Consider the following 22,814-nt stretch of genomic DNA (forward strand, 5'->3'; position numbering starts at 1 on the left):
AAACGGGAAGAGGGAAAACACAATAAGAGAAATCATGAACCTGTGAAGTTAAACCTTCCAAACTTGGAGCTTCGATACAAGGGAGATGATTTCTACTTTTTTTAAATTTTGGAAACATGGTGCCACTAGAAAGAAAGGAAGTGGAAACGACTCCTAGGAGAAGTACTAGCATATGTTTCTGTGATTTAACAGTTTCCCGTAAAAAACGTGTAGCTATTTTAAAAGCAGACGAGTGACTCATGGTATCCAGCAGCAGCAGTCCACTGTGATGGCAGGAAGCGTGTTCTCTGGGGAGGCAGGCGTGGGTTCAGCTCCCACCCCTATCGCTTACCAGCTGTGTGACCTGGAGCAAGTTATACATGCTCTCTGCATTTCCTTTTCCTCCTCTGTGAAATGGGTTTTATAAAGACAAATGACACAGTGAATGTAAAAATCAGTGCAGTGCTGTCCAGCCATGCAGAAAACCCACAACTTGCCTATTAAGTACCTGGTTAGTTACATTTGTTGCAATTCTTAGTAGTTTAAAGGAAACTTCTAAGGCTATAAATTTTCCTCTGATTACCACTTTGGTCTGATCTCTTAAATTTTGTTACATAGTGTTCTTATTGTCATTGCATAGTCTTTGCATAAAGTTTTTATTTTAGATTTCTCATTTTTTCTGTGCAAGTTCCTTATGAGTGTGTGTTTAACAAATGGTTAGAATTTTTTCTATATTTTTTATTAAATCCTAGATGTAAGGTCAAAGAGAACATATTATGGCATTTATATTTTGGAACGTATTAAGCTTTTATTTTTAATAGACTAGCATATAATCAGTGTTTATAAGCATTCCATGAGTATTTTAAAATAATTGTCTTTTTATTTATATAACACCAAGCTTTTAATTGTTACTTCAGTTCAGTTCAGTTGCTTAGTCGTGTCCGACTCTTTGTGACCCCATGAATCACAGCCAAGCCTCCCTGTCCATCACCAATTCCCGGAGTTCACTCAGACTCACGTCCATCGAGTCGGCAATGCCATCCAGCCATCTCATCCTGTGTCGTCCTCTTCTCCTCCTGCCCCCAATCCCTCCCAGCATCAGAGTCTTTTCCAATGAGTCAACTCTTCACATGAGGTGGCCAAAGTACTGGAGTTTCAGCTTTAGCATCATTCCTTCCAAAGAAATCTCAGGGCTGATCTCCTTCAGAATGGACTGGTTGGATCTCCTTGCAGTCCAGGGGACTCTCAAGAGTCTTCTCCAACACCACAGTTCAAAAGCATCAATTCTTCGGCGCTCAGCTTTCTTCACAGTCCAACTCTCACATCCATACATGACCACTGGAAAAACCATAGCCTTGACTAGACGGACCTTTGTTGGCAAAGTAATGTCTCTGCTTTTGAATATGCTATCTAGGTTGGTCATAACTTTTCTTCCAAGGAGTAAGTGTCTTTTAATTTCATGGCTGCAGTCACCATCTGTAGTGATTTTGGAGCCCCCCAAAATAAGTCTGACACTGTTTCCCCATCTATTTGCCATGAAGTGATGGGACCAGATGCCATGATCTTCTTTTTCTGAATGTTGAGCTTTAAGCCAACTTTTTCACTCACCACTTTCACTTTCATCAAGAGGCTTTTTAGTTCCTCTTCACTTTCTGCCATAAGGGTGGTGTCATCTGCATATCTGAGGTTATTGATATTTCTTCCGGCAATCTTGATTCCAGCTTGTGCTTCTTCCAGCCCAGCATTACTTAGATACGTTCATATAGAACACATACATACATATACCTATAGATACATGTATATGTATATATTTTTGTATGTACATACATATGTGCACACACGCACACACACATTCTGGAAAAGACATACCAAAAGCCACCTCTATAGTTGTGGCTTTGTTGAATCCACTTTTGATTTTTGGCACTTTTTTGCTTTGTATATTTTGGTGCAGTATCACTTTGTGCATAGAAGATAGGAATCATTAGCTCTTCTCAATCACCTATGCCTTTAATTAATATCAGCCCTTCCTCTTTGCCTCATTCAGTGTGTTCTGCCTTCAGTTCTGCTTTGCATCACCACTTGTGCACTTCACCAGTGTTATGGGTTTAGTGGCAGTACTCTGGAAGGGGGCTGCTGGAAGGCCATGCCACCGGTTGTCCACGCACACCTCGAGATTCTGAAGTGTGGCCCTCAGCAAGCCAGTCAGCTGGACCACGCTGCACAGCCAGTCCTCTTCGCCCGTCTCTGGTTAGTCAGCTTGCCCCCAGTTCCCCTTGGAGTGATTCCCTGAGGCTGTGCTGAGGCTCCCTACTGGCCTATCACAGCAATGTTTCCACATCACACGTTATTTTCTTATTAAGCACCCTTAGCAGGAGAATTCTCTGTCTAGCCTTACTTCTTTGTACCAAGGACTATTGCTTTTTTGATTTCTTCTTTTGTTCCTTTATTTATGATTTGGGGGTGGGGTGTGTGTGTGTGCATGTAAGGAAAAATAGATAAACAAGTAGACTAACAGTTAAGTGAATAAATGAAAACCTGAATTCAAACAGTGTTCTCATGGGTATGACACCTTAGACCTATTAAACAGCAGTGGTTGGTAAAACACAAGTATTCATTCATCCCTTTCATGTCCTGTTATTTTCCAGCTGGGTTACAGGGACTAACCCCTGTTGCTGGAAGAGTGTAGGAACTCAAAATGCTAAAATCTTGCCAGCATTCATTTTGGTTGTTGCTCAGATGTTTGATTTACGGTTGAGCAATTTATGTGAACAGTTAGTAGTCAGGATTGGAATTGAAGTCCAAATCATATTGCAGTTTTCCATAATCACCGTGTACCTTCTAGCAGAGCAGTTCTGTTCTGTGCCATTCTGATAAATGAACACCTTCCATCATTAAATATCTTCTTTGATTTTAGGCATCTATCTTCTGGATTTAATCTACATTGATTCTGCGTATCCTGCCTCAGGCAGCATCATGGAAAACGAACAAAGATCCAATCAGATGAACAATATTCTCCGAATAATTGCTGACTTACAAGTTTCCTGCAGCTATGGTTAGTCCCCCTGGTTGTTGGGATTGTGAAATCTTTTGGGTGCAGCACATTATCAGTGAGAAAGTTCTAGAGACCAGGTAGTCCCCACCCCAGGCTCTTCGTTTTGATATCCTGAGCATCAAATGCATGCTGGATCCATTGCAAGCATGTTTGATCATCAAAGACTGTGCAGACTAGACGTTACCATCCCTGTATCAAGGATGGGGAAACCGAGGCTGAGCATACTGTGGTCACCTGTCTAAGGGCACACACCTAGTCAGTGGCAGAGCCAGGTCTCATCGATGAAGAGCTCTGTGGGCAGCTCCTGGGTGGCTCTCCTCCAAGCAGATTCTGGGACTCGGGCTCCTCTATCATGTGGTTCCACCATGTCCCACGGTGCCAAGTCCTCCACGGAACTCTGCATCCAGCTGGCAGATGCAGAAGAAGAGAGAATCATATAAGAATGGGACTTCTGGGTCAGACTTGCACATGGCACTCATTGCTTCTGTCCAGGGAAGGTAGGAATGCAACATAGCTGTGGGCCTAGAGGGAAAAGAGCATTGACTTGGTCAACAACTAGCCAGGCTCTCCCACAGGTGACCAAATCCAAAGGGTGACCCTGATGATGTGCATCTGAGATGGATGGAGGAGATATTGATGGAGACGCCGATGGGCCAGCCACGTGGACACTGGGGAATAGGCTCAGCCAGGAGTCAGATACCCAGGTCCTCCAGGAATGGGCCTGAGTGACCTGGGCACCATGTGGCAGAAGTCACAGGGAAGAGGGGAAGGGTGGTACAGCTGCGGTAATGTGTCTCGGTGGAGCAGAGCTTCACAGGAGGGGGAGGAGTAGAAGTCAGGAAGCAGCAAAGCAGGAGGAGAAGAGACCAACCCTTCCTCCAGCACACGGGGTGGGAGAAGCCAGCTGCCTCCACGTGGGAAGGCCACTGCGGGGGGCAGGCACAAAACCCAAAGGTTCGCTCAGGAGTACCCCCTCAACACACACTGCGGGGCGGGGGAGGGGGAGGCCGCACTTGTAGACCAGCTTTCCTTCTGCACAGAACGCAGGAAGAGGCCTGAGTTCCCAGGGCCCTTTCCACTTCCTGGGGGCTCAGCACTGGTCATGCTGGCCAGCAGAGCAATTACAGGCTTGGCTTCAGCGTCAGAAAGATGCGGCTTCATGTCTCAGCCCTGCTTCTTGAAAAGTCTGTCTCCTCTGAGGTTTTCTCATCAGTGACAACAGGGAGGTGTGTGTGCCAAGCCCTCGCCCCAGCCTTTTATCAGAGCTCAGGAAACGCTCACTCTTACCGCTGTTCTGTGTACCTGTATCTTCCCCCTCATCAGCATTGTGAAGCAGGGGTTCTTATCCCCATTTCAGAGACCAGAACACATTCAGAAACCGAATGACCCGCTGAGAATCTCTCAGTTACTGGGCAGAGTCATCAGAGGCTCATCTTGGCACCCAGATGCACTGCCAACCCCCTCACCCCTGCCCCAGGAAAGCAGCGGCCCTTCCCCACCCTATTTTCTGCTCCTCTGCAAGGCCTCCTCCACTGCCTCCACCTCCCTCCTCAACCAGTTCTGTCCCAACCAGTGGAGAATGGCAGAGAGGATCAGGGAGGGTGTGGGCACCCCTCAGAAAGAATGCAGTGACCATGATGGTCTGAGGAGAGCACTTGACATGAATCAGCCTGGGCCAGAGAGACAGACAGCGCAGTGTGGCCGAGGCCACAGGTGACTCAGGTCAAAACTTCTCAGTGGAGTGACCTTGCAAGTTATTGTGGCTTCCTCCTCTGTGCAGCTTATTCCTGGAAATGAGGCAAGTACAAAGGTTGAGGCCAGATGGCTTCTAGAAATCACCCAGTGCAGAGCCTGGCACAGAACAGGTGCTCAAGCATCGAGGCCCCTCCCCATCTTCTCAGGGTGCAGCAGCCAGGCTCTCAGGCTGCACCCGATTCTGGGTTTGGGTTGCTCACCAGGCTGAACAGGATCCATTCATTCTTGTCACATGGAGCCGGTGGGGTGGGTGAGGGAGACTGGTCCAGTTATTCCAGTGGAAACCTGTTTGAGGGCACGCATCTGGCTCTGGTCTTTGCTGGAGGCCATCTTTCCCCACCACACCCCCCGCCAAGACCCATCTTTGCTCAGCCAAGGAACCGTGGTGACCTTGGGGTGTGGGGTCTATGGCCCAGCCATCTGGGGGGGCATGCCTCGAGGATCTGTGCCCAGTGCCCAGTGCCCAGCCCAGGCCTGGCCCAGGGGATCATCACCAACTGTTGAAAGACTGCCTATATGTCTCAGTCGCGTCTCAGGTGGGGCCCAGAGACAGGGAGAGACAAAGACGGGGAGAGACTGAAGCCTCTGGGTCTTCTTCTCCTGCAGACCACCTCACCACCCTGCCCCACGTGCAGAAGTACCTGAAGTCCGTGCGCTACATTGAAGAGCTCCAGAAGTTCGTGGAGGATGACAACTACAAGTGAGTGCCCGCCCTGCCCCGGCCACCTGTACAGCAGCATCCATGCCCCCACCCCAGCACGTGAGTGTTCGGGGCCCTCGGACCCCACAGAGCCCAGAGCGGGGCTGCTGAGCGTCTCCTCCCACACCAGTCCGCCCCCATAGGCCCCTCTGGACAGAGGATGGTGTTCCATCAGCTTCTCGGCGTGGCTTTTTCCAGTGGGGAGGGTAAAATTGGGGCTCCACGGCGGTGTGTGGTGCAAGCTTCATGCTCCAGGTTCTCATGACGGACTCCCCACTCAGAGCACTGAGCGGAAGGGCAGCTTTCTAGACTCATCTCCGCGCTGCCAAACAGAGTTCTCAAGAACCTGTTCACGGACGAGGCAGCTCCCTGGGGCCCCCACTTGCTGCTGGACTCTCGCCACCTGGCGCTGGTGGAGGCTCCATCTCCATTCCACGCAGCCCATATAGAATACACCCAGTTCCCATGAAGACCCCGGTGGGCCCTCTGGCCTCGTCTCCCACTCACCTGCTCTGGCTTTCAGTTCTCTCTTCATCTGTGGCAGCTGGGAATTTATCCAGCATTTCTATGTAATTAAAGGGAGAAGGAGGACTTTTCATGCTGAGTCTGTCCACCGTATTTTTTTTTTCCTGCTGAATTGTTATTGGAGTATAGTACCTTTACATGTCCCCCATATTGATTGGACATTCTTGGCTCATTTTGAGCTTGAGGTCATCTCAGAACCTCAGGGCTTTTCACACGGCCTATTATCAAGGCTAGTCTTGGACATCATGTAATTGATTGATTTCCCCCCTTAGCGCCAGCTTTGCATGTGTTCTTTTAAATCTTGTCTTATTGGTTGCGTCCAGTAAAGCGTGCATAATCTCTTTGAATCCTGCTCTCCAATATATTTTTTAATCTTTTCCAGTTTTACATTTAAAAATGAGGTCAGCTTGATGATTTGCTCTTCATCTAAGTGGCTGGAAACTGTGGCCACTAGGGGCACCTTCAGGTTACCCGTTTTCATTCACCAAGCCCTTGGGAATGGCTGTTGAAGTAACACCACCCCCGCCAGCTCTGCGGTAGTGGATTTCAGCCCTGGCCGTGGGCCAGAGATACCCAGGAAGCCTTCTAGCCTCCCAGATGTCTGGGATGGGGCCTGGAAATCTGTATTTGTTTCCAAAGCTCCCCACATGGTCCTCCTAGTGGTTGGCTGTCTTTAGAAATATAGAGGTGATACCTTTAGTTGTTATTGTACAATATTTTGTTAAAATAGAATGTAATACATTTTGATCTGTTACATAATCGTAACAGCAATAGATCAGGGCCAGAGATGACCATTCAAATTATGTTTGCCACAAATTGCTCATTGTTACTGACAAAGCATTTGCTGTTCCTGAAAAGAGTACCCTGGAGTGGGAAATTATTCCCAGTTAGGTTCTGGGATAACATTTTCCATTCGTGTGCCAATAATTTTATTAAAAAGACAGTAGTTTTTCATTAACACTAATATACTTTAAGGAGAAAAATGGTCCATAAATACTTCTAACCATGAGCTAATCCTTGGACAAGCTGCAAATTGTGAGTAATTACGCCTTCCATTCTGAAGGACAATGAACACCCCTAGCACTTAATGCCTGGATTTCACAAAGGCTTTTTGTTGTGGTCCAAGTGGGCACACCCAGGAAGGAAGGCTGTGTTCTTGTCCCGGGCCCAGACCACTGAGGGGGTCCCTTCGTAGGAGGACCCTGGATCGGAGTGACAAAGGATGCCTGGGGCTTGTGACTCTGCTGGAGGGACCCACACCCCATGGCCCAGTGCACACCCAGCGGCTTGATCCCCACCTCCGAGGACACAGGCTTCCTCTTACCTTGAAGACATTGTGCCAAGGAGCCCAACCAGTGTTTTGTCTTCTTCAGTCTTTCATCTATTTTACTTTATTTAAGAAAAATTCCCCAAATTCCGGCCACTTGAAAAGCATGACTGTTGGCATTAAATGAGCATTATTCTGAGCCTTCTTCTGTGCATAGAAAGTGCATATATACACATGGAGAAGGATGGATAGATGGATGGATGCAAGAATAGAATTTATTGAAATTGGATTATACTGCACTTGCTATTTTTTAATTAAAACAACTTCAGTTTTACTCTAACCAGAAAAAGGAACTGAAATAAAACATAAGGAATTGCCACTCTTCAGATAAACATTTCTCCACAATAGATATTATTCCCTAAAAGAGCCTTCTAAGATTAACAGAAGAGGTCAGCAAGAACATGACGAGGTTGAAGTCCCTAAGTTCTGTTTTAACTGGATTTCCATGGTGAGCAGGGCCCATTGACTAGGTCATAAAAGATGAGCTCGTTAGCAAGCTCCACCTGCCTCCTTCACCTCTCCTGTACCACCTTCCAACTCCTCCTTAGTTATCTTCTTGTTTCTCCAAGTTTGTAACACACACATCATGTTCAGGAATTATGATTCCTACTCTTTAGGAATCATTTTAGTTAAACGTTTTCAGTTCTTATCACCTGTCGCTTCTCCATTCCTGGAGTCTTTATTTTAACTCAGTCCCTTATTTAGCTGGGTTTCATCGTGAAGTAGGTTTGCTCAAGTCCTGCACACTCTGATGCACGTCTTTCGTGAAAACATCTGCCTCTAACTTGCTGGGCTCCTTGGTTTCCCTCCCGCAGGACACAGAGAACCTGCCCCACTGCCGTCTGGCACTGGGTGCTGCTATAGACAAGTCTCAAGCCAGTCTAGATTTTTCCTCTTGTAAGTGACTTGTTTTGTCTACCTCGTGGGAAGAATTCCTTAAAGTTCAAAAGCCTCGAAAGGGGAATGCCTCCTAGTGGAGCTTTCCCTGGAACGGCATATGCTCTTTCTTCATCACAGAGGAATTCTTTTGGTTTCTATCTTCGACCACTTCTTCTGCGCCATTTTTTGTCTTTTCTCTCTCCGGCATTCCAGGAATCCATACACTGGATGCTATCTGCCTTTCATCGCCATGGACTTCTTTCTAATGGCTGTAATCTCCATCTCTTTCATCCTCAGTCACTGGGGTTGATCTGTTTCTCCTTTGGTATCCCTTCAGTCCTCTTGTTTCTGCCCTTGGTTTGTTCCCTGGGGTCTCCAGTCTCCCCTTTCATCTTTTGTGTTCCCATCTCAGTTTCCAGGTTTGGTTCTATACAACCCAGAGTCTCAAGCACCTGGGGGGATTTCCCCGTGTCCCCTGGGGCTGCCCTCTGGGCCAAGCGATCTGGACAGTGCTCTCTTCTCCCTCTGTCCCCTTTTTCTGTGAGGATGTTTGAGTTGGCCCCACTGTTTCTTTCTGTTTTGCTCCCACGTGAGAGGCTTCCTCTAGCTAGTCCACGGCTCTGATGGAAGGAGGTGCCGTCTGGTTCTGCTGCGCTGTGTGGAATGGGCTGGTTTTCCTTCCGCTGTGCTGAGAGGCACAGGGGTTCTCATTCTCTGCCCTCTGTGTGGCCTGGGGGCACTCAGGGCTCCAGCTCCTTGGAAGCAGGGAGCAAGCCATCTGTTCTAGAGAAGGGGACTCTGTTAAAAGGCCTTCATCAGTGTTTCCTCCATCTAATAGGGGGCTGAATCCCATTCCAGAAAGGGATACCCTCAGGTTTCAGATGATGCACCCCCACCTCCCCCGCCGCACCATGGAGACTTCATTTCCATCAGAGCATCCCCCATGCCGTCCACCCACCACCCCATCCGTGTCTCTCCCAAATCTGGAGCCGTTCAGACCCCCTGAGAAGTCCGAGGTCAGGATGGGAGCTGGGCCACACGATGGCTCTTGTTCAGCTACACGATCCGCTTTTTCTTTCCCTGGCTACAAGTTCTTGAAGTTCATGCCCCCTCCCTTGTTAAGCAGCAGCTGGGGAGCTCTTTTACTCCTGAGTGTTTGTAATTGTTTATTGGTCTTGTTGGGTGAGGGAAACTCTGGCATCCAGTTTCACTCTGTCATTTTCAGCCAGAAGTTTCTTAATCGATGCTTTAAAGAAAAACAATAATAACTACTATGTCATGCCTCTCTGGAGGCATCTGAGAATGCAGTGTAATGATTAAACCCCCTGGCTTGGGGTCAGACAGCCCCGATCCCCTGCTCGGCCAATTGTTAGCCCCGCACATCTGGGGGGAGCTGTGTGACCTCACTGCCCCTCACTTTTTTCATCTACAGGATGGGGATGGTGTTCCTAGTTCATAGTGTTGTCTTGAGCAGGAACACATCTGTACCCGGCAATAAGGGGCCATGATTGCACTATTTACTGTGTCTTCCCTAGCCATCATTTCTTGGTCATGGAAATCCCCCGGGGACCTTGGAAAGCTGTGTCTGTGATCTGGAGCAGACCTCAGAGCACTGCTGGCTCCATGACAAATAGCCCTTAGCAGCAGTCCAGTTTCCCAGTTCCCAGCTTGCACATGTCCGGTTCCCCCTCTGACACCCTAGAGCCCATCTAATCCTTTGAAAATCTTTGTTTTCAGACTGTCACTCCGAATTGAACCAGGAAGCAGCTCCCCGAGACTAGTCTCTTCCAAGGAAGATCTTGCAGGTATCGTAGCCCCTAGGGTGGGGGCAGACTCACCAATGGCCCAGATGGGGCTGCCAGGGTTGGCCTTGCCTGTGGAGCCAAAGACCAGAGTCCAGTTTGCTGGCTGGCAGCCTCAGCATCCCTGCTCACAGCCGCCTCCCCCACCCCATGCAGCCTGCCCAGGCTTCTGATCACACTGGGTTCCTATAGGGCACCTCTGGGCTGGGGGCTCCCTGGGAGAGTCTGAGACCCAACAGAGGCAAGATCAGAGCCCAAGCTGGGGGCCTGCACTGGGTGGAGAAACCCAGGACACTCTCCAGGTCACCTGGATGCTTGTCATCAGGCCTCCCACCCAGGCTTGGGGTAACAAGCCCCAGAGGGGTGCACGGGTTGCCTGGGGCATTTGGTCCCACCACACACACAGGGCTCACCTTCCTGGGGCATCAGTTTTATTCCCATATTTGGGATGCATGTGGCGTCCCATAGAGATAAGAGGCCCAGGCTTTGAAGTCAAACTCGAGCTGTGCTGCTTCCAGCCCTGTCACCATACCTCTCCGATCCTCAGTGGCCTCGTCCACAAAGTGGAGGTGGAACCAGCTCTCACCTTGAGGGCTGGGCCACTCACGCTTTTAAAGCACTCTGCCCACGTGTACGCGATGTTGGCTGCTTCAGAGTTGTCTTGCGACAGTTTCCTTTTGGTTGTTGTTCAGTTGCTAAGTCGTGTCCGACTCTTGCTGGGGCTGCTCTCTGCTGCTGTTCCGGGCAGGATCAGATTGCAGGCTGGGGTCCAATTGTACTTCCTCCTCCTGGTGTGAGCTTATGTGACACTCACCTGGGTGCCAGGCCACTACAGTCTTGGACAAGCAACTTTACACCCTCTGGGCCTCGGTTTCCTTACCCATAAGATGGGGATAATAAGCCTCCCATCCCAGAGTCACTGGAATATCAAAATTGAAATGATACATCTGACAGGCGGTTAGTGAGTGGTGAGGAGGCGGCTGTCTCAGGCTTCTGCCTGGTGTCATGGCCCCTGCCCCCGACCTGTTGACCTGCTAACCAACCACTTACTCCCCTTTCTGGAGCCAGGCTGGTGCAGCGGTGCTGCCGTGTCAGGACCCTAGGGCCGCAGGAGGCTATGTCACAGCCTCTCACTGGCCCCGCCAGGCAAGGCCTCTGCCCTGACTCCGGGGTTTCCTCCAGGCGCCTTACCTTTCCCAGCCTCTCCAGCTCCAGTGTGTAGGCTGGACCCTGCCCCTAGCCCACCCCCAGGGTCCCACGGTAACTTAGCAGAGAGACGGAGACGCTGGTTGATCCACACAGCTTGGGGATGCTGCTGTCTACACCTCAAGAGACAGAGTCCTGGCCTAAACTTGATCCTCACAGGGTTCCATGAGCCCAATAGGAAGCTGTCTCCCATGGTCTCCTTTCACGTCCACTGCCTTCTGCACACGGCAGATGACCCACCAGCAGTGACCAGAGAGAAGTTTCTAGCGCTGGTCTCGTCTCTGCCTTCTTGTTTTAGAACCTTCTCCCGCTTAGTCAGCCGTGTTCCTTCCCGATGCTCACATACACCCGACCGTGGGTGGGGGTGGAAGGGATCCATCAGAGGGGTGTAGGAACACTAACCACTCAAGGCTTTTTGTTCCGGAGGGAATGCCAGGGTTCTGGAGCAGAGAGTGGGCTTGGCTACAGAGGGTTCTGCCCTTCCGTCTCCTGATCAGTCTGAGTAAGAGTTCCCTGCACCCTGTCCGGTTAGCACACCTGAACGGGATGAGTACATCTCAGGCCTCCCCCAGGTGCTGTCAGGTCCCCACGGCCCAACAAGCTGGAGGATTTATCTGTCTCCCAGTGCCCCAGGTGGAGACAGGAGCCAGGCACAGGAAACTTAACACTGCTTCTGGGGGCCTCCAGAAGCAGACCACTCCCCGAGCCCTGGGGCAGGAAAGGAGGAGCTCCATTCACTTTTTAACAATACGATATGTGTGTCTTTGGCTGCACCGGGTCTTAGGTGCAGCACACGGGATCTGTAGTTGCGGCATGTGGGATCTAGTTCCCTGACCAGGGATCAAACCCGGGTCCCCTGCACTGGGCATGTGGAGACTTAGTCACTGGACCACTGGGGAAGTGCCTACACTCACTTTTGAGCCCTGCCTAGGATGGAAACCGGTACCAGGGCTGGATCCGGGCCCCTGTCCAGCCTCCTCGAGGTTCAGCCCTACTCTCCTTCCATCCCATCCCCCCTCATCCCCACCTGGCTCCGGTGTTTATTGGCCTTATTGGCCTTGTGAAACCAGAAGCCAGCCAGTTAACTAACCTCCAGCATCAGTCAGAGTCCTGCCAGGAAACAGAATTGCCCCCAGATGACTCACCGGAAGAGACTTAATGAAGGTGAAATGGGAATAGGAATAAATACTTTACACAAGGACAGCGGGGTACCCAGCACCTCTAGGCTGAAGGACTTGGGGAAGAAAAACTGTTACCAACTCCAACAAGTGCTGAGTCGCAGAGGACAAGTCAGCTCAGCAGGAATTGTGGTAGCCAAGGGTAAAGGAGGGGGAAGGGCGGAGCTGAAATGCCCTGCTGTCTCTCTCCTCCGCCCTCCCACCGTATCTACAGCTGGAGCCTCCCGTCAGCCAAACCCAGCTGGAAGCCTGGGGTAAGGGAGCCAAGAGATGCCTCTTGGGTCCAGCCTCCCAAGGGCACCAAGTAGGGTGAAGGACTCATCTGAAGGGTCGGACAGAACACCCCGTGTGCCCACCGAGCCTTGATTTCTCCACCTGTAAAGTGGGCATAGTAATACCTCCCTCAGAGAGTGGGTGTGAGAATTTATTAAGATCACGTGTGCCTGACACAGAACACACCCTCATCAAATGTAACTTTATTAGGATGATGTTATTACTGTCAATGTTATGATTCTGCCTCTGTCGCTGAATCATCACTCGGGTTTGGAGAAATCTTTCCTCCTCTCTCTCCTCCCGCTCCCCGACCAGGTCAGGTCCGCTGTTACACTGGGGAATGACACACGTGGCTCTGATGCAGACCGCTCTGGTTTGTATCCAAGCACAGCCACACAGCCGTGGATGCACTGGCTACTTGCTTGCTATGGCAGCAGAGTTGAGGTTGAGACAGAGACCCTGAGGTCTGCAAACCTAAAACATCCACTACCTGCCGGTTTCCAGAGCCTGCTGACCTTGAGTTACACGCTCTTGCAGCTCTCCGTGCTTCAGGGTTCTTCCCTTGTGGAAACTAGACAGCTTTCTGTGCTTCCCTGTCCCATGTCTGCCTTCCCCAGGCCTGGAATTCCCAAAGCCCCGCATGTGGGGTGCTTGATCTCTGGGCTCCCAGCTGGGCCTGTGGGCACCTGGTTCTCCGGCTGCCTGCTGACTCCACACTCCTCCCAGCAAAGTGCTGAGGCCAGCAGACCTCAGTACCCAGGCGCATCTGCCACTGACTTTCCACAGCTGCGGCTCCAGCCTCGAAGCAGGGTATTAAGGTTTTCATGTACCATCAGAGGGCCCAGAAGTGTCTGGAAGGCTTTAGATGCACTCAGGGATCCCGGCTTCCCAGCCTCAGCTTCCAGACAGCAGAGGGGACCTGCGGGGTCCCTTGCAGGCAGGACAAAGGGCAGCCCCAGGGAGGTCTTCCATGTCTGGCAATTAGATGGGGCTGCATGGCAAGAGCCCGACCAGACCAGGGACAGGAATGTGCCTCTTGCAGTCCCAAGAATGGGAGGAACGCAGCCTCCCTCAGCTCCTCAGGAGGGGGCTGGGGCTACAGTCCCAGGCTCTTTCCAGCCAGCAAGCACCCCACACCTGCTGAGGAAAGGCCCCAGGAGAGTCTGTTCACTGGAGGCTTCACATGCCAGGGGCCGACTGTGAGCCAGGCCCCCTGAGGAGCCTGGAGAAGACCTGCCCTCGTGGGCTTCATTCTCGCCTTAGCTGGGGAAGCAGGCAGCAGACAGCGTGAGGAACTGATGGGTGCGGTGGGGGGAACAGCAGCCCCAGGAGGCCAGCGTGAGCTGCCTGACCCCGTTCTGTGGCTACACTCGCTCCCCCTCTCAGCTTGCCGGCCCTGCCTGGGAGACACAGGCTCTGTGTTGGACGCAGCCCTTCTGTGAGGTCTCTGGGGCCTCGGTTGGTATCAAGGTGGTCCCCCGAGCTGCAGCTGCACCCTGTGTCCCTCCGATGCCCCCACACCCCCTTCTCCACTCCCCGGGAAGCGGCCGTGCCAGCAGCTCCACACCAGCAGATGGACAGACTGTGAGAAAGGAAGTGGAGAAACCTTCTCAGTTTCTGGTCTGGGGAGAAAAAAGGCCAGGAATGCCACGTTTTCCATTTCCCCCCATATGTAATGTTTAGCTTATATAAATGAACTAATATTTTCCTGGAGAGCAAAAATCATAAAGAACGTTGACCCCGAGAGAGGGCAGTTGGTGCTGTGTGTGCCTTGGAACCGGTGAAGACATTTCCAGATCTCGTGAGCCCCGCCTCCATGTGGCTGAACCAGCTGACAGGTTTCCTCTGAGATTCTTTGGCAGCAAAGCAACTCCATGGAGAAGCTCAGGCTGGCCGCAGGTTCCTGTACCTTCAGGACTGCTCGCCAAACACCTTTCTGTCTTCCTTCTGTTGCCCAGTGGGTAAAAGCCAGGCAGATCTTGGAGTCGGGCCGACCTGAGTGCAGGGCCAGCTCCAGTGCTTCCTAGCTCTGGGACTTTGGGTGATCGGCGTGGTCCCTCTGAGCCTTGGTGTTCTTATTGGTGAAATGGGAATAGGAATAACTAAACACTTTGGATTAGGAAATGGCAACCCACTCCAGTGTTCTTGCCTGGAGAATCCCATGGACAGAGGAGTCTGGCAGGCTACAGTCCATGGGGTCACAAGAGTCGGATGCGACTTAGCGACTAAAGCACCATAAATACTTCATGTAGGCTTATTTCATGGACTGTGGCTGGGCCAGAAAAACCCTTAGGCAGTGCCTGGCACACGCTTACCACTCAGGAATGTTCGCTCCTGACCCTAACAGATAGGCTCTGATGCTGACCAGATGGAGGGACAGCATGGCATGGCCAATGGAGCACTGGACGGGGGCACCAGGGGGCCCTCACGTCAGTTCCAGCTCACACTCAGCAGCTGTGCCAGGTACTCTGGCTGCATAACTTGCCCCTCCAGGACCCAAGTGGCACAAAGCGGCTGTATTATTACATGCACAGACTTTTGGGCTAGGAGGTTGGACAGGGCACAGCCAGGGTGGCTTGTCTCTGCTCCATGACAACTAGGGTCTCAGTGGGAAATACGGGAAGGCTGAGAGGGACTAGATGTTGGGGCTGGAACCGTTGGGACACGTGTGGCGCTGGCTGTCAGCTGGGGCAGAACCCAAAGGTCCACATGGCGTCCAGTGGATGCCCACATGGGCTTCCCTGATGTATGGGAGCCTCAGAGTCATTGAGCTCTTGCATGGTATTGCCCTCCAAGAGCAGAGGTCCTCAAAGCATCATGCCATCTGTGTGACCCACCTTGGAAATCATTTAACCTCACTTCTGCCATGCTCTATAGGTCAGTTCAGTTCAGTCGCTCAGTCGTGTCCGACTCTCTGCGACCCCATGGACTGCAGCACACCAGGCCTCCCTGTCCATCACCAACTCCCAGAGTTCACTCAAACTCATGTCCATCGAGTCGGTGATGCCATCCAGCCATCCCATCATCTGTCATCCCCTTCTCTTGCCTTCAATTTCCCAGCATCAGGGTCTTTTCCAATGAGTCAGCTCTTCACATCAGTGAAGGTGGCCCAAGTATTAGAGTTTCAGCTTCAGCATCAGTTCTTCCAATGAATATTCAGGACTCATTTCCTTTAGGATGGACTGGTTGGATCTCCTTGCACAGTCCAAGGGACTCTCAAGAGTCTTCTGCAACACCACAGTTCAAAAGCATCAATTCTTCGGCACTTTGCTTTCTTTCTGTCGGTCAAGGCAGTCTCAAAGGCCTGCCAGGCCCAAGGAGAGGGCAGGGAGACTGAGCCCTCAATGAGAGTGTCAGAATTTGTGGACCTGTGTTAAAACAAACCACACCAGCTGGTCCACAGGTAGGGAAACAGGTTAAAGATAGTAATAGCTGACACATACTGAGCGAGTACTCCCTGCCAGGCACTACTCTAACCCCATCCCGTGTGCTTGCCTGGTGAATCTACACCTACCTTGTGAGGTAGGTATACCTGCCCTATAGGCGAAGGCTCTGGGTTGCTCCCCCCATCTTGCACCTGGAGGAAGGGGCAGAGCCAGTTGCTGACCCCAGGGGTCTGGACTGGTTGTTGCCTGAACACAGCACAGGGAAGAAGCAGGATGCACCAGAGGGCCCCGGAGTTCCCTGGGCTCCCCATCATCGGTGCAGTGCAGGAAGCGCCCTGCCCTGGGTGACCACCTTGGCGCACCCATGACGTTGCCACTGACACTGTGAGTGGCATGCTGTCCCAGCATGGTCCTCAGAAGGCTGGGTCTGTGTAAGAGTAGATCCTAAACATGCTTTGGCATATCCTGTCCTCCTCTTGCCCTGTCTGGGACTTCCCACTGTGGCTGCGGAGTGGGGGTGTTGCCATCCCCCCATTCTGGACTTCCCTCTACCTTCCTCGGCTGGCTAACCTCAGGGTCTGGTTGCCAAGAATGGTGCGGGCTGAGTGCCGACTCCGGGTGCTGTTTCCTCTCACAGGCGCTTTCATGGGTTTTCCGGCGACCCCACAGCCCCATGACCTGAGCAGATGCAGATTTTTTCTGGGGGTGGGGAGGCACTGCACGGGCCCTCAGCTGGTGCCCACCACGTTTCTTACTGCTTTAAGTCCCCTCCAGCCCTCAGCTCCACTCACAGGGACCACCTTGGTCCAGGAGAGGCCACACCTCTCCTGGTCCGGATGAATCTGTGAGTGTAGCTAACCCTGGTGTGGCCACAGCCATGTGGACTCTAGGCCTGAGGGAGGCACTCAGAGTCCCCTGGGTCTCCCAGCTGCTGGGGACATATAGCAAGTTCCTCGAGTGGCCTGGAGACCCCTTACTGTGGTTGAGAAGAGTGAGAGAGCACCCCCATGGGTGAGGGCAGTGACCCCCTCTTTCTGCCCTCATATTCTCAGAGTGGGTAGAGGACCCTAGGTGAGGGACTCAAGGGACAGGGACCAGTTTCGCGGGTTCCCTCTGGAGTTCGCGTCTGCTTTGTCCTTGGAGTCTCCCATCCGAGTAGCCCTTAAGGACAAGGTCAAGCAGAGGGACCAAGACTCAAAGCTGCTGCCCTGCTGCAGCTGGGGACTTGGACCTCTGGCTGTGAGAAGAACGCGTCCGGGCCTCACTGCAGTTGAAAGGTGATCGGATGCCATATTTCAGAAGGAAGTGAACCGGGGCAAACCGAGTGACGTGTGAGATAGAGCCTGGCTCGCAGTAAGGACCCGTAAGAGTTGCATGTATGAGAAACAAAGAACGCATGTGAACATAAAAGTCACCGGCTCCCAGGCTCCACCAGGAAACCTGGCCAGAGAAGGCTTTCAACACAAACAGGCTTTCCTCTGCAGAGGGGCCCCCGGGGCCCAGAGAGCTCAGGGCTCTGGCAGACCCGGTGAGAGCCCCAGTGTGGGAACAAAATGAAATGGAGAATGAATGAAACACAGGAATGAAACGGGGAGACACGGAACCCCTTGCAGTTGGGAGGGATGTGGGCCCCGTGCCCCAGACGCTCAGGCTGGTGCTCTCGAAGCTCCAGATCGCAGCAGTGGTGATCCTGGCCTCCAGGGATGATGTGGAGGCTCAGAGCCGGAGAATGGACCCCAGCTCCCTGCTCAGCCCGGGGACTTGGCTGGATGGAATGCGAGTCTTGTGACTCCAGATTGAGTCGTTTCCCTCCGACACAGCTGCCTCCCATTAATCTCCGATGTGCGAGACTTGGAGCGCAGCCCGTGAGTGGCGGCCGGGCTGCCAGGTTGCTTGAATCGGGCAGCGCTAACCCAGGGCAGGACTGCTCCGATGCCGCCGGGACCCGTGGGAACGAGGCTCCCCTACCCGGGTGCGTGTCCTCCTCGGCAGAGCCGTGGGCACCATGCCGGTGCTCTCGGCACATGCTGCTGGTGCTCCAGCTGCCCACCCAGCCCTGTGCTGGTCACTGAGACACGGTCCCTGCCTCCTGGGGTGGGGGATGGGGATGGACAGTCAGCAGGAAATCACGCACAACTACTTAGCTTCGGATGAACGGGTGCCATGAAGGCCGGGCGTGGGCCACGTGCACCCAGAACGATGGGGTGTCACCCTCTTTGTGAGAACTCCCACCCTCGGGGCTGTGAATCCTGCACCACGCCGGGCTCTGTATCTCAGTGAGGGTCTAATTTAACCCCTGAGGATGGGAGGGGCCTCCAGTTCTTTCCCTCCATTTCTTTCTCTTCCAAGAGAAATGTACAGGAGGCACTGGGGGCGTTTCAGATCTGTCTCCTGTGACCCCCGTGGGTGGGCAGAAGAGGCCCGTGGCCCCCACAGTGTCTCAGCGCTGGCTGGCTGGCCAAGGCCACCTCTGAGAAGAGGAAGTGACGGCCGAGACCGAGGCTGCCGAGGTCAGAGTAGTGTGTGGCTTCTGAGCTGCCTTCCTTTAGAATTACAAGCGGAGCACAAGGCCACTGTTTCCCACCGCTCACCAGCCCCTCGCCCCGGCAAGCTCTTGAACCCTTCCAACTGCAGGTGCCACATCATAACGTTGAGATGCCACCAACAGGGCCTGCAAGGCAGTGTTACTGTGACGCTGACATCAGATCCTCTGTCCAGAACATTTAGCACAGTCTCTGGCCCCTGGTAGATTCTCAGTGAGTGTCACCCATTACCATCGCCAGCCCTGGCACAGTTGTGATAGTTATCCAAGTGATGTAGTTACTGCTATTATCATATTTCTTTATTTTTTCTTATCAAAGCAGATATCTTTCCTGGGTGTAATTATCTGGATGCTTGTCTCTGTCCCCACTTGACTGTGACTCTGCGAAGGCAGAGTGTCAGCTCTCTAATTCAGAGTGGCTGGGGCGCACCCCCCCTGTGTTGTTAGGAAAGAGAGAGGCCAGCGCTCTGTCCTTTTATCCTCACCAGGGTGCCACCAGGCCGGCTTAGTGCCCCTGTCTTGCAGACGTAAAATTCATGCTCAGAGGTGCGAGGTGACTCGCCCAAGGTCGCTCAGCCAGGGGGTGGCAGGTACCAGTCGGAGCCTGTCTGCCTTTGGGTCCCACGTTCTTTGCTGTAGCCATTCATCATCCTGATCCTGCCCACTCCAGAGCCTTTGTTAGAAGGCTCTGTGCTCTTTTCTCTTCCAATCAGTGAGTGGTCTGCTGGGCAGCATGTTGGTTTCTTGAGAGAAGTGTAATGAAAACCAGATTTCGTTCATGATATCTTGTTCCCCAATGACTGTCAGTTCTCATATGTTCCAATGAAACTGCTAAAGAAACAGCCACTTAAAGATTATTCATGGAAAAATTATGCTGAGGAAAAATAGAGCAATCCTCTGAGATAGTCAAGCCGCGTGGTCAGTTTTTCCAGCTGCTCGTGCCATATCGGGCTGGGCAGCGGGGACCACACTCTGCTAGGGCAGGCCAGAGCCCCAGCCCATTATCACCGCCCCCGCCCCCACCCCGAGGACACAGAGGAACAAACTTGTTAGCACCCAGCTCCGAACCAGTCCCAGAAGACACGTGTCCCGGGTGCTGTCACATGACGCGCCCCCTCTCCCCCCGCCAGGCCTGGTGGGGCTGGCACGTGAGGCCTTTCAGTAGCAGAGTGTCACTTACTGGCAGAGAGGCCACCCCCCGACACACACACCCCAGGTCCCAGCTGAATGGAAATTCTTCTGCTTCAGCGTCAAAGTCCTGCTGTTGGTCCACAGTGCAGGGACGGGAGTGATGGAGACCCAGGGCACTGAGACCAGCATCAGCTCTGACCCTGGGCCCAGGAAGATCACAGCCCCCTACCTTCCCCCAGCTGAGTTCAGGGCCATCTGAGGCCAGGCCTGCCTCCCATCCAAAGCAGCAAGGAGAAGGGGGTGGATCCGCGCCTTGGCCTGGAGGGAGAGTCAGGAGCTGAGTGGAAGCGACCAGGGGCGAGTCCAGAGGCTCAGGAGAGCCTGACTGGGGTCGGAGCCAGGGCGCAGGAACCTCTGGGCAACAAGTGGGGAAGGGAGTGGGTGAGGAGAGAGCCGAGGCCAGGGAGGTTCCCAGAAGAGCCTCGGAGTGTCCACTTCTCACTGCACACAAGGCTGGTTCAAGGAGCAAACCCAGCTCCCCTCGGCCACGTGACCTGGGGGCGGGGAGGTCTCCACAGGACGGCTGTAGGAGTGTTGATGGCTCGCGAGTCACTGGACTCAGCAATGGAGTGTTTATACAAGCCTGGCTCACAGCTGGTGCACAGTAGGTGTTAGTCTCCCTCACCTTCCCTTCCTCCGGAGCAGCAGTGGGACGTTTATCCACCACACGTTTCCTTCAAGAAGTGCCTTCTGCTTAGATCAGATCACCTCGATGTGTCGCCGTGTTCCTCCTTCCTCAGGTTTCCCCTAATGCCTGACCTCTGAACTGCTCGAGCTCCTTCCCCACCATGGGCCACCCCCCACGCCCCACCCCTTCCCCTGGTTCCCGGAGAGTGGCGCAGGGCCCAGGTCCTGCTCACGGGCTCTCTCACCTGCAGAGCTGGCCTCCTCCGAGTACTCACCTTCTGGGTGGCAGCACCACACCCAGCCAGAGACCAGGCCCGCAGCACTCAATTATCACTGTTATTAATGCTAGGACACCACTGGTTCCAACCACGGGGAGGAGCCAGGCGATATGACCTTTACAAAATACTTACTGAGCCCGGGGTGGGAGCCAGAGTGACTCAGGCATCGAGACTGTGATCCTGCGTACAGGCAGCTGATAAACAAGCCACATTCCACCCTCCGCACGGATTCATTTATTGAGCAATATGTACAAAACAGAAACAAAGCCTGGTGCTTCCACGCTGCCCTTCCTCCCGCGGCAGCTACACAAGATGTCTCCCCTGGGACAGAACTTGCTTTCATCCCTGTGCTTTGAGCAGAAGTTCTTCACAGGGTGCCCATCAGAATCACCCGAAGAGCAGCACCCCTGACCCAGCTGAGGCCAGCAGAACTAGACCCTCCTGGGCTGGGCCCAAGAAGCTCCGATTCTCACACACCCTCCAGATGCTTCTGATACAAACATGCCCTAGTTAAGATCGACAGTCTCAGAGAAGCTGACGGCGACGTGTAACCCCTCACAGGAAAGTACAAGCGCACACAAAGCTTAGCCGTAGTCCTCGCCAGCTCCCGTGGACCCTCCCAGGGTTGGCGAAGTCCAGGCCACAGCTCTCTGACGTCATTGTCATTGGTTGGTCTGTCGGAGCCCCAGTTCTTGAGATGATGCCACATGCAGGCTGGAATTGGGACCTCAGACAGCGCCCCCTCTTCTTATCAAATTAAGTCTTTTGGATCCCCCTGCTCGGCCCGAGCCTGAGCTCTCTGTCTTGGTAGAGGAGGGTTTTACTCCCATTCAGGTCTGAGTGGGCAGATGACAGAACAGAAGCTGAAAGCAGCGCAGCAGAAGCTTTATTCAGTGGCCAAAGAATGGAGAAAAGGGAACTAAATTAACAAAGGCAAAGGGATGAGCGGTGAGGCTGATAATGGGGAGGCAGATGCCTTAGTCCCCCGGGGGAGGGATGGGGCTTTTGCAAGGGAGTAGGGTGCCACCCCCTTTCTATCCTTCTTTGGTCCTTAATGTCCAGTCTTGGCCACCAGTGGATATGTCATTTAATATGCTAATGTAGTCAGATGGAGGTACAAGGAGACTCAGAGTCTGTTGGAAATCACATTCATCGCCATCTTGGGCCCAGCTGGTTCCATCTGGTTTTTTCTTTGTGTGTGTGTGCGGTTTCCTTTCCTATCTCTGGACCCTTTCACGTAAAGATTTACATTCACTCCTGCTAGAGGTGGGAGAGTTGACAAATTTTAAGCAAGGACACTTCTGCTAACAGTGGAGGTTGATGGGTTTATTTTTCTTAACTTTATTTATTTGACTTAGCCAGGTCTTCTTTGTGGCACATGGGGTCTAGTTCCCCAGCCAGGGATGGAATAGCTCCCAAGAAGTCCTGGTTGATGGGTTTTGAACAAAGACCTGGAGCATCTCTGACAGCACTATCTCCTGCCACCTGGCCCAGGCAACCAGGCAGAAGGGAGCCCACTGGCCAAGGCCCCATCATGCAGCCCCCAGTTCCTGGCACAGGGTGGGGAAGGATAGACCTGGATTCCAGCACAGCCCCTAGCACGGCACCTGGTACAGAGAAACTTTCCACTCATTTTTCAAGTCTGTTCATTTTAAATCATGAAACCTTTCTACAAAGAGAATATCTATGGTACCTCCCACCCATGTTTAACAGAAGCGAACATTTTGCCATATTTGCTTTACATCTCCTTAATTGTTTACAGATTGATTACACCCCATCCTTTCCTTCCTTCTGTATGGAGGTATCTACTGTCCCCATAGCATTTTGTGTTATTCCTGTGTGGATTTTTGTATTTTACTACACGTATACCTATATATGGGCTGCCCAGATAGCACTAGTGGTAAAGAACCTGCCTGCCAGTGAAGGAGACATAAGAGGTCCGAGTTCGTTCCCTGGGTTGGGAAGATCCTCTGGAGGATGGTATGGCAACCCACTCTAGTAGTCTTGCATGGAGAACTCCCATGGACAGAGGAGTCTGGGGGTCTATAGTCCATAGGGTCCCACAGAGTTGGACATGACTGAAGCAACTTAGCATGCGCACATACATATAAAAA

General features: G+C 52.5%; 1 protein-coding gene across 14 annotated transcripts in view; it reads left to right on the forward strand.

Annotated features, from left to right (window-relative positions):
• RALGPS1 (Ral GEF with PH domain and SH3 binding motif 1) overlaps positions 1-22,814 on the forward strand; it is a 297,598-nt gene that overhangs the window by 239,908 nt on the left and 34,876 nt on the right. For 13 of the 14 annotated variants that reach the window (XM_061433551.1, XM_061433547.1, XM_061433548.1 and 10 more), the window contains 3 exons: positions 2,894-3,031; positions 5,393-5,486; positions 9,955-10,022. In XM_061433551.1, the coding sequence (XP_061289535.1) occupies positions 2,894-3,031; positions 5,393-5,486; positions 9,955-10,022 (300 nt within the window). Of the gene's footprint in view, positions 1-2,893; positions 3,032-5,392; positions 5,487-9,954; positions 10,023-14,062; positions 17,119-22,814 lie in introns of those variants that run through there. The other variant, XM_061433560.1, reaches the window with a different exon arrangement.

Source organism: Bos javanicus, chromosome 11, assembly GCF_032452875.1.
Source record: "Bos javanicus breed banteng chromosome 11, ARS-OSU_banteng_1.0, whole genome shotgun sequence".
Taxonomy (NCBI): Eukaryota; Metazoa; Chordata; class Mammalia; order Artiodactyla; family Bovidae; genus Bos; species Bos javanicus.